At 38.5% G+C, this 16573-nt stretch overlaps 1 protein-coding gene across 18 annotated transcripts in view; it reads left to right on the top strand.

Annotated features, from left to right (window-relative positions):
• Nucleotides 1-3903, top strand: part of Elavl2 (ELAV like RNA binding protein 2) — a 133298-nt gene extending 129395 nt beyond the window's left edge. For 9 of the 18 annotated variants that reach the window (XM_015992838.3, XM_015992841.3, XM_015992845.3 and 6 more), the window contains 2 exons: nucleotides 567-605; nucleotides 1173-3903. In XM_015992838.3, the coding sequence (XP_015848324.1) occupies nucleotides 567-605; nucleotides 1173-1503 (370 nt within the window). In that variant the 3' untranslated portion in view covers nucleotides 1504-3903. The remainder of the gene's footprint in view (nucleotides 1-566; nucleotides 606-1172) is intronic. The other 9 variants (XM_042271403.2, XM_076564497.1, XM_042271404.2 and 6 more) reach the window with 2 other exon arrangements.
• Nucleotides 3904-16573: the final 12670 nt, after the last annotated feature.

Here is a 16573-nt window from a genome sequence, read left to right as displayed (position 1 = left end):
TAGAAACTCTCAGTAGTCTTCTTGACATGATAAAGCAGGATGGCACAAATTCTATAAAGCCATGTTTGTCCATAAAATTCAATGCACTTATAATTCTACATCTTTGATTTTTAAAGATCAAACTGCTCTGAAGTGACTAGCCTTGTGAAATTAGGCTAGCTGGCTAATCTTTGTGTGCTTCAATATCCTCAGGAACCAATGGAATTGTGGCAAATAGAAGTGTGGGAGTTTGTAAAAGTGCTGATCAGCTCCAGTAACACTCTTAGAACTTGCCTGGTGGAAAGTCACCTGTTAACTGCTCTAGCGCCTTCACATTTTGTTTCTGGCTGTTTCCTCAGATGACCACTGCTTTTTTTCTTTGCTGCACTGACCCTGTAGAGATAGCCAGTGTTCTACCACAGTGGGTGCCCATTCTCTCAGGAATGGTCAAAGACCCAGTGTTTTGAGACATCACATATATTTTATGCACAATTATCCCCTTGGAAGGTGGCAGTAATGAGCCTAGCTTTCATGAACTTCAAGGGGGAAAATTAAACACTGAAGTTTGCTAAATGTGTGTTTTGCAGGTTGGACAATCTGCTCAATATGGCTTATGGAGTGAAGAGGTAATGACACAGGTTCATGATACTCATAATCCCTTCCCACAATTGATTAATTTCTTTGATTTGGGGAGCAATATTTCCACCCTCATAAATTTATGTTGGGTTTTTCTTTTGCATGTATAGCCTATTGTAAAGCTGCTTTTGAAGCACATTTGACTCATGGAATATTTTTTACCACTGTATGCCACTTAGTCTTTTAAAAAGTCATTATTTGTTTCAGGTTGCATTGCGACATTATAGCATGTGTATGTTATGTGTTGGTTTTTCTCCCCTCCCTGTCCTGTTCAACTCATGAAGGCAGTTTTTAGATTTCTTTGCCATTGTGTAAATTGTTACTCAGTGCAGCAGATAATGGTCATTTCATAACCTGTCAGTACCTGAATTGTTTGTCTGTCCCTGCAAGCCACAAATAGAGCCTCGGTTGACACATCAAGTAGCTGTATACATCTGTTGGGAGAGGGGAATTGCTAAATTTGGGGAAATGGAGAAGGGAAAGAAACTTAAACCCGTTGCTATAACCAATCTGTATTCCTTTTGTGTGTGTGTATGTCTGTTTCCTATTTTGTTTAGTAGGTTTTCACCAATGACCATTGATGGGATGACCAGTCTGGCTGGAATTAATATTCCTGGGCACCCTGGAACAGGCTGGTGCATATTTGTGTACAACCTGGCTCCTGATGCAGATGAAAGTATCCTGTGGCAAATGTTTGGGCCTTTTGGAGCTGTCACCAACGTGAAGGTCATCCGTGACTTTAACACCAATAAATGCAAAGGTTTTGGATTTGTGACTATGACAAACTATGATGAGGCTGCCATGGCGATAGCTAGCCTCAATGGATACCGTCTAGGAGACAGAGTACTGCAGGTCTCCTTTAAGACAAACAAAACGCACAAAGCCTAATGAGCTCTTGTCCTCAGTCCATTTCTATATGAAAACTATACAACAAAAGCAAGTTAAGAGAAACTTTATACATTAGTAAATGTCTTTGTAAGTCAGTGTTGAGATGGGGATAAAATGACTACTTAGCATCCTAAGAACTATGTGAGATTTTTTATTGCTAGTATTTGAATTAAAACTTCTTAAATATCTTTTATGTTTGAATATGGACAAGAGGTACAGGGTTTTTACCTGTCACATTGCATTCTATTGCCTTCTTTGAAGAAGGTGGACCTTTTAAAGTGTTTCAGCTAAGGGAAGACATTGCTTTTCTTTTTACATAACTGCCTTGAACCTGTGAGTAAATACTGAGGCTTTGTGTTGTAACTCTTCAGTTGGTTGTGTCTTTCCCCGCCTCCTTTTCTTTTCTTACTTTTTCTTTTCTTTTTCTTTTTTTGTTTTTTTCCTTTTGTTCTCTAATTAGCTTTGTGTTTGGTTTACATTTAAAGCATTGCCGTTACGTCTCAGAAAAGTATTTTGAAGTTTACATTTTTATTTATGAAGTTACAAACAGTATTTATTTTGTAATTCTGATTTGGGCTGGGGCAGGGGGGGTGACATTATAAACGCTTATTGTAAGAATACTGGAGAACTTTTCGTAAAGCAGTACCTTGCCAAAGAGATAAGAGCCTCTTTGATGTGGGTTTAAAAAAAGCATCTATTTTTATAAAAAAGAAAATTTGGAGAAACTTTTTACTGGTCCTGGAACAAATATTTTGACTTGAATACTTTGAGAAATCTCTTCATATGACACCTAGTGAGCTTTTAAAATTTACCAGGAAATTTGCAACGGTTGGAAAATTTAGAAAGATTTATGACGTAGAAAAATACTTTTGAGATCTTTGTATGAGAGGAATTGAGTCAGTGAGGGAACACTGCTGGTTTCATTTTCGTAATCACCAGTGGGGTGTCTGATCATCCTGGTTGCTATGTGATAGATGGCTCACATTGATTTGTGATTTTGAAACAAATAAAAAAAATTTACAAAAGAATATATAAGAGCAGGCAAGAAATTTAAATTACCAAGAGATGGGGGAAAATCTGTTCTTCCTAAAGAAATCCCTTCAGATAGAGCTCATGGTGTTTAGTGATGTACTTGCAGTATCGTTTGAAGAATTGTTTTGTCTTAAGGAAAATAAGATGTTGCACATGATTTGTACTGCAGCAAGTCAGCAAAGGCGATCTGAGTTGGATATATTTGAAGGTATTTTGAGAGTTACGTTTAAGGCTAACACCTGAGCTTTGTGTGATGTAAATAAGACCTTGTGTTTATGAACCTTTCAGCTAATTTTATTTTTTTTCCCTTACATATCAAGTGATGTTCAGGTTTTGAATGTTTTGTATCAGTTTTTTCCTTTGTAAATGGCATTAACATTGTTACTTGAGGTCTTGCTTATCCACTTCTGTTGTCCTGAGGACTTGAATTTACAGTGCATCAGATTCGTTGCTAATTCTGTCTGTAGATAGTCTAGCTTCAGCTGTTTATGGTGATGCTACATTTTCGTTTATAAATATGTTTGTGGTAAAAAAAAAAAAGAAAAATGAGTATAACCATAGGTTTTGAACAAATTTCCTTACATTTTTCATACAAAAATCATAAATATCTGTATGCTATTGAAATTTAACTTTGTATGATGCTTAAACCACTATTTGGGGAAATAATAAAATAAGTCTTTACCATGTATGAAAGAAATTTTAAAAAATACAAAATATTTTCTGATTAGCATCTAGCTTATAATAAATTTTCAAAAAAGCTGAAGGCAACCGTTGCCTTCATCAGGATGCACTGAGAACTATATAGTTACGTCCTGCGTTTTGTATAAACTGAGATGCTCATATGCTTCCCCTTAGAACAGGCAATGTGCTATGCATAACATAGTTGTACATTATCTTTGCAGTTGCTTTGAGTTTTATTTTTTATTATTTAAAATTGTAGTTATAAAATTTTTCAGTATAGTACAGTACATATACTGTGAGGCGCGTGCTAAAGTGAGTAAGCGAGTTTTCATGCTGACCCACTCAATGCTATTCAGAACTCAATTGGCTTAGCACTTTCTCATATCCTTAGGTGCATTTAGATTGTCAGAGTTAACCTGCGTTAAAAAAATAAAAAATAAAATACATGTATATACTTAAAAAAAAAAAAATAAGGTTTCCCTTGTGGGAAAACAGCAGCTACACGCTTCTTTCCTGTACTACTGTAGCAAACCAAGGCATTGATGAGAGGGCATGCAAATTGTGCTTCACTTTACAGTGTTTATCAGAGCACTTAATAAAATGTAAGGCTGGTATTTATTTGAAGTTGTACAGTATGACTTAATTCACATCTGTTGGAATAGAAAATATATTCTGTTGAGTATTTAAGAGGCTGTACATGTTTTCTTTTGTGTTTGAATTCTTTGTGCTTTTTCATGTTCGGTACATCAATAAACAAAGTTGAAGGGAAAGAACTGTGGTGTATCTTTAAACACATCCGGGTTATGGGGCACCTCTACTCAGTCTAGTAAAAAAAAAATCTTTAAATAAAACAGGGGTGTTCTTAGAACTCTAGCTGAAAGCTGTGCTACCTGAAAGAATCCAGAAGACAAGTTAACTGAAGAGAGAATGTGGAAAAATAAAAAAACAACAACAACAAAAAAACCCAAACAAACAAAACCGCTAAAAGCAAAAACCATGACTGAATGATACTCTGGTTAGTTAGTTGTCAGATGCATTTCCTAGGTGACTCTTGCCGGGACATGTGCTTTCATCAGCTAGTTGTAAAATTTGAGGACTCAGTTGCTATTACTGTGTCACTGATTTAACCTTCAACTACTTGTACGATAAGGAATTTCACAGTTACTTTAGCTAGTTGAGGAGCACTTAAGGAAGGCAAGTTTATTCTCCTCTATCGGTAAGATTGAATTCCCCATAGGTGTTGGTGTATGATACTTTAGTTACACAGTTGCTGTCTCATTACGGGAGTTTTTCTGAAACAGAAAATTCACCTTCTGTTAGGTTAACATGTGTAGAGCACACATGTGCAAATGGTGAAGTGTGCCAGCTCTGTCCATGCTTCATTTACACATTTAATCGCAACACGTCCCTAGCAGATGAATGGATGGAAAAACATTTCTTGCTGTTCCTTTTGGCTGTCTGTCTGCCTGTCTGTCTGTTTGAGACAGGGTCTCACTATGTAGTCCTGGCTGGCCTGGAACTCACAGAGATCTGCCAGTCTCCTGAGTATTGGGATTAAAGATAAACACCAGTGTGCCCGGCTTTTTGCTATTCTTTTCTGCAAGAATTCTACTTTCCTAAAACTTCAAAAAACTGAGCATTAATTTTTTTAAAAGTGTACTGAATGACTTTTTTTGATTGCATTGATTGGTTGTTTGCATTTTGCTTTTGATAAAAGCCATATTAAAAGTATTTCTTCTGAATTCACAACCTAGTAGCCAAGAGGGTCTGAGTGGCAAGGCATTGCCTCTCCCTCCAGCTTACAATTAAACTAAACTCTCCACTCTTCCTATTACGTGAATTTCATCCTTTTGCTTGTGTGATGTTCGGACACCCTTCCCGCCCCTCCCTCCTCTCACTTTAGCAGTATTTTGATTGGTTTGCATGTCAGGAGGAGTTCCTTTACATTTGAGAAGACAGTGGGCGAAAAGAAACCTGTAAGAGGGAAGGTTTGTGAAGGCACTGTTATATTTGTGGAGAAATTACATTTTCCACTTCAGATTCCTTTGCCATGTATACTTGAAAAATCATTTGAATTGTACAACTCACTGTTACAGTGAATGACAATAACTGTTAACATCATTTCAAATTAATCTGATTTAAAGAGAAATGTTGGCAATTTAATCTTCCCCTTTAAAAACAAAAATGAATTACAAGATTCTACTCTTTACAAGATATTAAAAATGTAGTGTAAATTTACAGCTACTCTTTCATAGTGTTACTTACAAAACAAAACAAAAAATGCAAATGTCTTAACAGTAAGTGTGTAGAAATTGTAATGCCTGGGTTTCTTAATGCACTTCCTAGTACAGTATCCATATGTCACTTTATAAGTAGAATAAGAAAAAAGACAGACCCGGGTTTTGATATTCAAGTCTCTGTTACCATATTAGAACACTAAACAGTAGAAACAAATAGAAATGCAGATAAAACCATAGCAATTTGAATAACAAGTATTTGTAGAATGTCAAGTGAGAAGCATCCCTATCTTTTCTACCTATATATATATATTTTTACATTCTTTACCTCAAATTCACAGATTCATTCTCCTTCAGACTGGGAAATTAAAGTACATACCCCACTAGTTCAGTCAGCTGGTAGGTGCCAGATGGAAGTTGCTGAAGTTACCTGTTCAAAATTCCAATTCATATAATTAGCAGGTGAGAGAAAGAGAGAATGAGTGCATTATGCTCTGAGGATGAGCAGGTGCCGCTCTTCCAAGAAGCCATCACCTAGAAGGGAGCACAGGTAAGCTGCCAGGTCATGACTATAGTGCCATCAGACACAGTCACTGAGCTGATGTACTGCGGCTTATACAAACACAGTCAGAGCTCAAAACCTGTGCACCCATCCTGTGCTCCATCTCTGCAGTTGCCAGCACATGCCTTTCATTCAGTGATCCTTCTGAAGCCCAAACTCTTTCAGTTGCCCAAGTCCTTTGTGAAGCAAAATGAAAGTTATAAGCCACTACATAACCTCATAGTTGGGTTGACTGAGAAATTTGAGTGGATGTTTTTTCTATAAATGTGTCATATAGAGTGACAGTTTGGGAAGACTAGTGATGATAAAATAGCCTGAATATTAAAAAGATGTTTTTCTATTTTTATTCAACTTTGAAGTAAGACAAAATACAATCTTGGGCCTGAAATTTGGTATTAATGTTATATTTAGTTTAAATAGTCAAAGATGTAGGTTAGGACTAAACTGACATGACCCTAAAAAACACTCATGGGTGTTAGTTTTTCAAATATCTCTTATAGCCAGCCACTTTCCAGACATAAATACAAGCTTATGTTTGTGCTGACATGAGTGGAAGACGTACCTCACTGCTGTCCAGAGGTTGCCATTTGTAGCTCAGAAGGACTACATATCACAAATATATGATAAAAGGAAAGGGCAGACTCTCATGCACAGAAATCCACAGTTACAATAAAGAGGACATTTAATTTTCAATGTACATGGTCCTCAGGAATCGCAGGATAAGAACACTTAGCCACACAGAAGTGGTAGTGGTTAAGCAGGTCATTGAAAGTATATAGGATTGAAAAGCTGTTCTGGGAGATAGAATTCAAGAAGAAAACCACATGAACAGGTAAGTCATGTTCTTGGAGCATTAGTATCTTCATTTGTAAACTGTGTGACCTATTAGTTCCTTAAACATTTATTTGCATAGACCAGTTAGATTTCAGATTAGCCTGATATTTGAGAGCATGATGAAATAGGACATCCTTAAATATTGAAACTTTGACATTTGAAGCAATGATAAAATAAAAGTACCTAAACATTGAAACTTGGCCCCTTTTTTCTCTTGTCCATTTCCACTGTGACCTTGACAGTATCTGATGTGGTCGATTATATGAATTTGGAGAGTACATGGAAGTCACACTACTGGGGGATTGCCTCCTTTATGGCATGTGCATTTGAAATGTCTGCAGAGGCACTAAACACAACCAACATTTCCCTGGACATAGAATGCTGTGCTGATCTACCATCCAACTGTGCATCTTTCACACTGGACAGTGTGATTCTCTCTTAGCACCTATATCTTTTCGGGTGTTCATTCATTAGCCATGCCTTCCCTCTCAAGAAGGAGCTACATGAAAGATCAGTTACAAAGCCCTTCCCTGATCAAGTCTTGCAGCTTTGTTTCTCTTGTGGCTCTCTTGGATCTACCAGTGGTTAGTAGCCACATTCAATTCCTGCCACTTAATTTCATGATGTTTTCCTCTCATTCTTTTCTGTATGGTTAAATGTGTGTTTCAGAAGCATCCTGCTTATCTGTGGGACTTCCTTGAAGTTGTGATGCCACCACCTGCTACCTGCAAGTAACTTACCCTTTGGTATGAAGTATGGTAGGCAAGGTAGCTGTGTAAATTCTGTGTTGCAGGGGGATGGTACAGGTGTAGCTACTGGCTATGAGAAATGGTGAGAAGGTCACTTAGGCATCCAGTAGATGGAGAGCTTTGGTTGCCAGAATATCAGGAAGTGCTGAGGGATTACCCCTCACTTTACAAGTGTGTTATGCATACTCTCCTCTCTCAAAGGGTAGGTTTTCCAAACATAGATTGTAATAATGAATAATGCAGATGTTCATATTCCAAATATCCAAGTTGCTATCAAAAAGGATACATAACTGTTGCCTTGAAGTTGAGCCAGGAATTAATTTTCCTGTAATAAATATTCTTTAATAAAATTTCACCTCAAGAATGATTGTTGCTATATGTTTTCCCCCAACACAATGAACTGAATGTTAACATTCTGTTTTTCAAGTTGCTCTTCAAGAAATACCCTTCTTATACCCAGACACTGTATGAAAAATAGGAAGCTTCTTCAGGTACATTGCAGCTTCTGTGTCTATTTTAAGATTATATGGCTTGAATACTAGATCGTAAGGCAAAGAATAGCCTTTCTTTCCTAAAAGCAAATGCATGGAAAACTTTCTGAGAAGTTTATCCTGAGCCTTAGGGGATTTGTCGGGTTTTTTTTTTTTTTTTTTTTTTGTTTTTTGTTTTGTTTTGTTTTGTTTTTTGCTTTATTTGTTGTGGGGTTTAAAAGTTGTTTCCCTAATTTTTTTCATCCTGTTGGCCTCTGTCCTGAAGGGAACCATATTTTAGTACATCAATACCCTGCCCATAGTCAGCTGTATACTGTGGCACAGGGTGGGAAACCTTAAAAATGCATGCTTTATATTTAATTGCTACTTTTTTTTCCAGTAAGTGCACATCAAGAGGCCACTCTGTACCACTCGTAGGCTGTTTCTAGGCTGAAGATTCAATTTATATTTTTCCCTCTTGTTCTGAGCTGGAAGACACTTGAGCGAACTCCTTTAGTATCTTATTTCACAGATATGTGAGCCAGGTCTCACTCGAGACTTGGTCTTTGCCCCAGCTCTTCTAGCCTCTGTAACCCTGCCCTTCGTTATTGTTGAGGCACTAACACAAAGCAGAATTGGTTTCTGCTAATGTGCTTTTGCAGAATCACAGTTTTGACATCGTGGTATAGATATGGCATCTAGAAGTAGAACAGAGGTGAGTGTGTGTACATACTTATTTAATATATTTTACTTCAAAATCGTAATATATTTTGCTTCCTTTGTTCTTAAGTTGCAATTGTGTGTGTGTAATAGTCTCCATGTACTTTTCAAACATTCAAATTTTCACCTTTTTCCTTTGGTAGAATGTTTTTTGCTTTTAAAATTGCTGTTCTTTAGCACAATGGTTCTCACCCTTCCTAATGCTGTGGCCCTTTAATACAGTTCTTTATGTTGTGGTGACCGCCAAGACCCCCAAGCATTATTTTCATTGCTACTTCATAACTGTAATTTTACTACTGTTGTGAATCATAATGTAAATATCAGATATAAAGGATATTTGATATGTGACCCCTGTAAAAGAGTCCTTCAACCCCAAAGGGGTCATTACCCACAGGTTGAGAACCATATGCTTTAGTGTATGGACACATAAAATAATACGTGTTGATTGGCTTAAGGCAGATCTAATGAAAGCTGTCGGGGTTTTTTTGTTGTTGTTTGTTTGTTTGTTTTTATTGTGTTGATTGCTGCTTACATTATTTCAGAAAGTAATGAATATCAAGAATGCTGCATGGGTTCCCATTGGTGTATTCCCCTAGATTTGTGTGACTGGGCTGAAGACAAATTGAAAGCCCCAAGCTAGGCTTCTCTCTCCCTAAGTAGAGCTTAGAGAGGCAATGTCTAAATGCTTGTTGCCCCAGTGTTCAGTTGGCATTTTGATTGCAGTGTTTTGTGTAGCAGGGTCCTGGATGAGAAGAGAAAGACTCTGAAGCCATAGAGAACACAGATATCCTAGTACCAGGAAGTTCAATGTCTATCCTTTATTTCCTTAGCAAAAGAAAACGCTTTCTTCCCTGATGGGGGCCAGGAAGAGGGCATCTGGGAAGCCAATGGGTGAGTAATTTCTTCCTCCTCCTTCCCTAGGTCTGTGATTGCAGTGATCTTTCCTCTTGCAAGAGTCTGGGTAAATACTGGCTCCTTATTGCATGTGCTCAGACAAGTAGCTGATGGAGAAGAGCAGTTTTCAAAGGATTGATGAGCTTAAAAGACACTCGTTAGAGTGCACCTGGATCCTGCCATGACATCACAGGCGGACCGTCAGCGGCTCTCTGGAAAGCATGGCAGCCTTTTTTCACCTCTTTCTTAACAATGAGACGTAGATTGGGCCTGTTCTCTATTCAAGCATCCTTATGAGTAAATGTCTATTTTTACGATAGAGCTGCACGTTAAAAATAGCTCCAATCAGTGTGACTCTTTTCCCCCATATGTTAAAAAGTTATACATGAGTTAAAATATCTCAGATTGCTTAAATTCCTCCAAATGCAAGGCACATTCCTTTTTCATTTTGAGGGGGCTGGACTGGGTAGAGGGGAGGATTAAATACAAGATATGTACTGCGGGGGTGGGGACACCTCCACAATTCTGTTCTTGTTATTTGATTTGAGACTTACCAATGGCAAAACTTCTAAACCAAGAGTTGAAATTTCTGACTGTTAAAAAATTCATTAATATTTGGCGGGCACGATCTTCTTCCTGGAGCGATTGTTTATTTTTGTTGCTGAGAGCAATTAGCTAGAATAGTCACAGTTGCAGCTGTTAGATACTATAAGCTCCAGTGGAGAGCACAAAGGCCTTATGCACATTTAGAGTCTGTATTTGGATTGTTTTTAATGGGCGATTCTTCTGGAGTTGACTGTGTTAGCAAATTCGATTGGGCGATCCTGAGCCAAATTGAGTGTGCGATGGGATCATCAGCTGTGTTGATCAGAGTCACGTCAACACCTTGCTGGTGTGTGGAAGCCAAGATGGCTGGGGCTGCTCTGTGTCTTGGTCCCGTCTGCATCCTCTTCATGCAAACCTGGATGTGATCCATCAAAACATTATGCTGTTTTTTTAAGGGAATGTTTCCTTTTGTGTTTACTTCTTGACTTGTCAGGGCTTTCATGGGGGTAGCCTGCATGTGCAATCATGGGAAGAATTTTCATACAGTCTGGTGCCTACTAATTTGTCTTTTTTTCAAGTAGCTTACTAGATAATCTTGGCTGCAGTTTAATACCTGACACTTTAGAAACAGCAGCTCAAGTGAAGGGATTGTTTTCTATTTTTATAGTGTCTGTACATTTGCCTTTGAATATCGTTTGGAGGAAAGAGTGTCTACCTGCTTCAGAATCATAATGCTTTAGGATTCACACTATGCTTTTAATGTACATATTCTCCTCTGGCTCTAACGGTCACCTGGGAAGCAGAGGATTCTGTATAACCCTCTCTTTACTGAAGAGTAGACAAATATAGTGTTGATGGATGACGACGCACCTGCTTATTTTCTGTACTGCTGCCATTTATTTGATATGCTTATACTGTGTCTCTTACTGCTAACTAAAGTGTCTTGATGGACTCAACTTTATATTATAGGCTGGTAGAAACTGCTGTCAGGTTCAAAATTAGTTTAGTAATGTATTGGTATAGGAGGCTTGAGGTAGGTTGCCTTTGGTGGGGTTAGTATTGGGGGAATTTTGAAAGGTTTTGCTGATTGTGCTACAAGTGAGAATTCTTAGGTGAATATTGAAACCTCGTTTCCTAAATTTAGCTAGCCTAAATCAATTCAAAGTCATTAGAGTTTTATAAGATTTTAGACACTTAAACGAAAGTATTTTTAGAACAGCCTTTCAAATGGCAATTGATTGACCAGATGACAATCTTTTGATCAGCCAGGTTGGATCCATTACAGAGTCAGGTGGAGTAGTTCTTTAATCACACCCTTTCCAGTAATGCTTTTCAAATAATTGGGGAGGTATGAACACTGGTGAATGGAAGTTTCATCTGTTTTTTTTTTTTTTAAATGAGGTTTTCTTTCCAGTAAATTGTTTCTTTTTAGATTACTTTATACTTAAATTATATCATAGTCTCCTCCAATATTCATATTTAAAATTATCCACATAAAAGTTCTATCATATGCAGTATTTTCTTCCCTTATCCCTTCTGAGTATTTTTTTTTTCCGAGAGAGGGTTTTTCTGTGTAACAGTCCTAGCTGTCCTGGAACTTGCTTTATAGACCAGGCTGGCCTCGAACTCATAGAGATCCACCTGCCTCTACCTCCCAAGTGCTGGGATTAAAGGTGTGCGCCACCACCACCCAGCTCCTCCTGAATATTAATAAGTATGGTGATATGGACTGTGGATTGGGTGGCCTGTGTTTATGCACATGGGTGTATATATACATGTTTGCAAGTGTGTACATACGTGTGTGTGCATGCATCTAGAGCCCAGAGGTTGATAGGGGATGATTTCCTCTGTCACTCTCCACTTTGTTTTCTGAGGCAGGGTCTCTTGCTGATCCCCGAGCTTACCTACGCAGCTTTCATATGGGTACTTAGAGGGCACGGACTTTATCCACCAAGCCGTCTCTCCAGCCCCTTCTTGGTGGATTTCTTGTTTCTCCAGGCTCTAAAAATTTCTTGGAAACTAAAAAATATGCTTTGGCACCAAAAAATGTTAGACTTGAAGAATGAGTATTAGATAGTCATTTTCAATATTGAGATTTAGTGTGATGAGAAATAATAATGAGAAATTTAGTGAGAATGAGAAATAGTAAATATGAGAAATAGTGAAATATTGGTGATAACATCTTGAATAAATTAAGCAAGGGCCCAGAAGAGATGCTGATGAGCAAATGAGAAAGATGAGGGAACCATGACTAAGGATAGAGGGAAGGGGCCAGGTACCTGAACCAGAGGGCACTAGTGTATCTTTTTCTTGCTCCTCTTCCTATAGGATGGAAAGGGACGAGTGATACTGATGAATGGGGAGGAACTGGGCTACAAAGACTTCTGAATGGAATTTAGAATAGTGGAACTGAGGTTTTAGAGACTAGATAGCTATTTAATAAATGCATCTTATCCTTGGATACTTTCTAAGGTCCCGAGTAAATGGCTGAAACCACAGCTAATACAGAACTCTCAATGTAGAGACATTCCTTACTTGTAATCGGGTTATATCCTGATAACCTCATTGCAAGTTGGACACATTATAAACTGAAATGCATTTAATACACCTGGCCTACCAAGCTTAGCAGCAAGGCCCACTGTAGTACCAGCTATTCACCCTCATGATATTGTGGCTGACTGGAGTTGGTACTGTCTGCTGCTGCACAGTGTATGAGACAGTATCATACTTCATATTGCTACACTGGGACAGGGTCAAAATACAAACTACAGTTGCCTTCAAATGTTATGACTGCTACACCATTATAAAGTTTTTAAAAAGCTGTCTTTTTCTTACATATACATAACGGTGACAGTTTAATTTGTAGATTAGACACAGGAAGAGATTAATAATAAATAGTAATAAAAACAATTTGGAAGGTAAAAGAAGAAAAGGTTACATTAATGTGGTCTCTCTCAAAATACATTGCACTTGCCTTTCTTGTCTATTGGTAACTTGCCTACCACAGGTATTGAATTTGCAGAAAGCCGAGCCGTAGGTCACTGCTATGTGTGTCCCTAAATGGAGCATAGACCTCACCTGAGCCACATCTAAGGCAAAACAAGGCATGGCTACATTCACAATGGCTCTCTGCTTGGGTAGATGTGGTACTCACATTTGGAATTACTAACTGTGATACTTTAGACTCACCTCTTCTTTGTTCTGATGCTCTGGCTCTCTAGTGAGTTCCAGATAGCTCTATGACAGAGCCCCTCTCGGTTAGTGTCTGGAACCAGCCAACAAAAGTGTAGGAAAGCTGAGGTTGTTCATACCCTGTGGTGTTTCCTTCAGGTCCAGGGAGCCCTTCTGCCTCCTTCTACCCCAGTTACCACTGAGAAAGCTTGTATATGACAGCATAGTGTGGGCTAGGCGCCGTGCTAAGTGACAGGTAATCCAGTACCTGTTCTACACAGGAAAAAAGGACCCCAAGGTACTAAAATTTCCAAGATCCCCCCCCAGACATATATAGTACCACTAACTGGAGAACCAAATATTCAACATATGAGCTGGGTGACATCATTTTCTGTCCAAACCATAACATAGGAACATGCTTGTTCGTATTTCAGCTTTCCATACTGGAAGGTTTCTTTGTAGATAGCTTCCTGTTTCTTTCTCTGTTTGTCTTTCACAGGGACGTGTATGTCATGATTGCCCAGAGGATATTGTTTAAGTTTTTATAAAACAGCAAAATCTGGGGAGCTGGCATTACTCAAATTTCAGACTCATCCTAAACTTTATTTTCTCTATCATAAGATCTGACCAGATACCTATGGAGTGATCCATTTTCTGTTGGTATAGCATAATATTATAAATTGTGGAAATTACAAAGAAAAGAGGTATATTTTATCTCACAGTTCTTATCCAAGATTAAGGGGCCACATCTGGCATTTGCCCTGTTTCTAATGGAGTCCCAAAGTAGCGCAGGGCATCAAGTGATGGAATACATACGCATGTATATGTGATATCTGTCCCTCTTCTTAGAAAACCCCTGAAATGAAGCGTTCTAATTGATTTCCTTTAACCCTAGACACCTTCTGAGGGTTCCGAACTTAGATGTGCCTGGTACCCCCTGAACACCACATTCGGTGGTTTCTGCCGCTTTTACTCCCTTGCAGTAAGGATTACATTTCAACACCATTTCTAAATAGTAGCGCTGTATCCAACATTCTGGTTTTGTTTGCTTGCTTTAGGGGTGGGTTAAGATTAAAGACAATTACAAATTTTAAAATAGCAATTCTAGGAGCTGTATGGAAAGGGAATCCATATGTTCTGGGAGAAACTGAGTCTACATGCCTCCTATATTTTACACACATCTGTCTATATTCTTCTTGAATTGTTTCTTTTTCATTTCCCACCTAAAATTGGGGATATGAAGAGTTAGTTATAATATATTTTCTACTGAACATCATATAAACCTATTCTATAATGTGTGTGTGTGCGTGTGCGCGCGCACACATGCACGGGATGGAGACCTTGTGTGCATTTATGATGAAGTAAGAATGGGACTGAGATGTGGTGTTGAATGTCTTTAATACTGTTTCTCCCGGGTCTCAAGTGAACAATGCAGTTATAAATGGAAGACTCCTCAGCTCTTTCCTGTTTAGTAGAAATGCTGTGTGATAGACACAAGGAATCTAGCTGCTTTGCTATTGCTCCAGCTATAGAGTACTAGCCTCTGCTTAGAATTTATAGCCTGGTATACATCTTTTCTCGAGCAAATGAGATCTGAGGAGGGAGTTGGGGAGTGTCAGGATGATGAATGCCCTTTAGAGATCTAGTGCACAGTGCGACAGGGATCTCCAACTTCTCTTAGAAGCTATAACAGTCTTCCTCTGCTGACTTGACCATAACTAAGTCTCTTAAAGAGACCAATATATCTACTTTATATAGAGGAAAACTTGGAGTTTAGAACAGCAAAGCAATTTCTGGTGGATTATAAATATTATAACTTATCATTAAATAAAGTAGAAAAGAGGATTGTTTCCAGATAGGTACAAGGATTGATAAGTGTTATATATGTCACTAAATTATGGCCAGAGAATTAAATTTGGAGCTAAAATCTAGGTAATTCCGTTTTTGTCTTACTTTGGAGGTCAGGAAACCTGCAAGCTTTGCTAGGAGAACTCAGATTAAATTTATTTTATTGAGAAGTTTTTGTTCTTTAGGTGACCAGATAAGCTGTTATCTTGTAGCTTTCTGTGTGTACATTGGCCTTACATCAGTTGCATTTGTGACTCCTGCTGGGCTTGCTGCTTCCTGGTGGACATGCATGGTGTCCAGTAGGAGTACACACATCTGTGCACTTGTTAGTATAAACACCTTCACTCAATATCTAAGGAACTCAGGTAGAGCAGAAGTGATCACTTCCATGTGATTAGAACTGCAGACCTCCAGGTACCAGGCTGCTGTGATTTTTGAAACTGAGCAGTAGCATGTGAAATGACATCTGGGAGAACTCAAACACATTTCCCAGTAGTGCTCACTATCTAAATTGAAGTGCACACCTGTGCAGGCCTAAAGCTTTTTCTTCAATGAACTACACAGTATTTGAGGCAGCATTCTGATTACATACCATACTGCCACAGGGGCTTCAACATCATGTGAGCTTAGTTCCCCAATCCGATCGCTAATGAAGTATAATAGTACACAGAATAAAAGCACTGCTTTCTGTTCCCTACGGCTGTTACCCTAAGTATTATCTGTGGATCAACAGCTTTTAAGCCACACAAGAACTTATTAGAAAGTACATACTTTGACAGTTCCACAACTGTGTATGGTGATTTGCACTTCCTGGGTTTTTAGGTGATTCTGTGTTCCAAAAAATTATGAGAAATAATCAAGTACAGTGTAAGTGATTCTCAAGCTGGAATATGCTTAAGGGCTGACCTAGACCTTGCTCGACTCAGAGATTGGCTTTGAGGGTCAGGAGGGACACACACGCTAGAAGCTGTTCTTCCTCTGGACATTTTGTAGCATTGGTTGGATGGCCCCCAGAGCCGGGGTATTCCAGCTATGGTTTGGGCAGTTGAGTTCAGTGAGGTTAAGAGCTTAATGGTCAGATGTAGTTCTTTTCACCAAGGGCTAAGGATGGAGCTTGGGAAGCTTGCAAATGACTAGGGTAATGCAGAGTGTCTATAGTTACTAGAGGAAATGCTGATCTATAAGGAGATAAATAGAACAGGGCAGTCACATCTGAACTGTTTTCAGCAAGCTGTTTTATGGGTTGACCAGAGTCTTTGTCCCCTTTATCTATCAAAAAGAAAAAAAAAATTGCATATCTCAGCTTTTCTAAGATTCCACTTCCTT

Source organism: Peromyscus maniculatus, chromosome 2 (assembly GCF_049852395.1).
Source record: "Peromyscus maniculatus bairdii isolate BWxNUB_F1_BW_parent chromosome 2, HU_Pman_BW_mat_3.1, whole genome shotgun sequence".
Lineage (NCBI taxonomy): Eukaryota > Metazoa > Chordata > Mammalia > Rodentia > Cricetidae > Peromyscus > Peromyscus maniculatus.
Note: the sequence above shows the minus strand (reverse complement) of the source record. Positions and strands in the feature narration are given on the sequence as shown.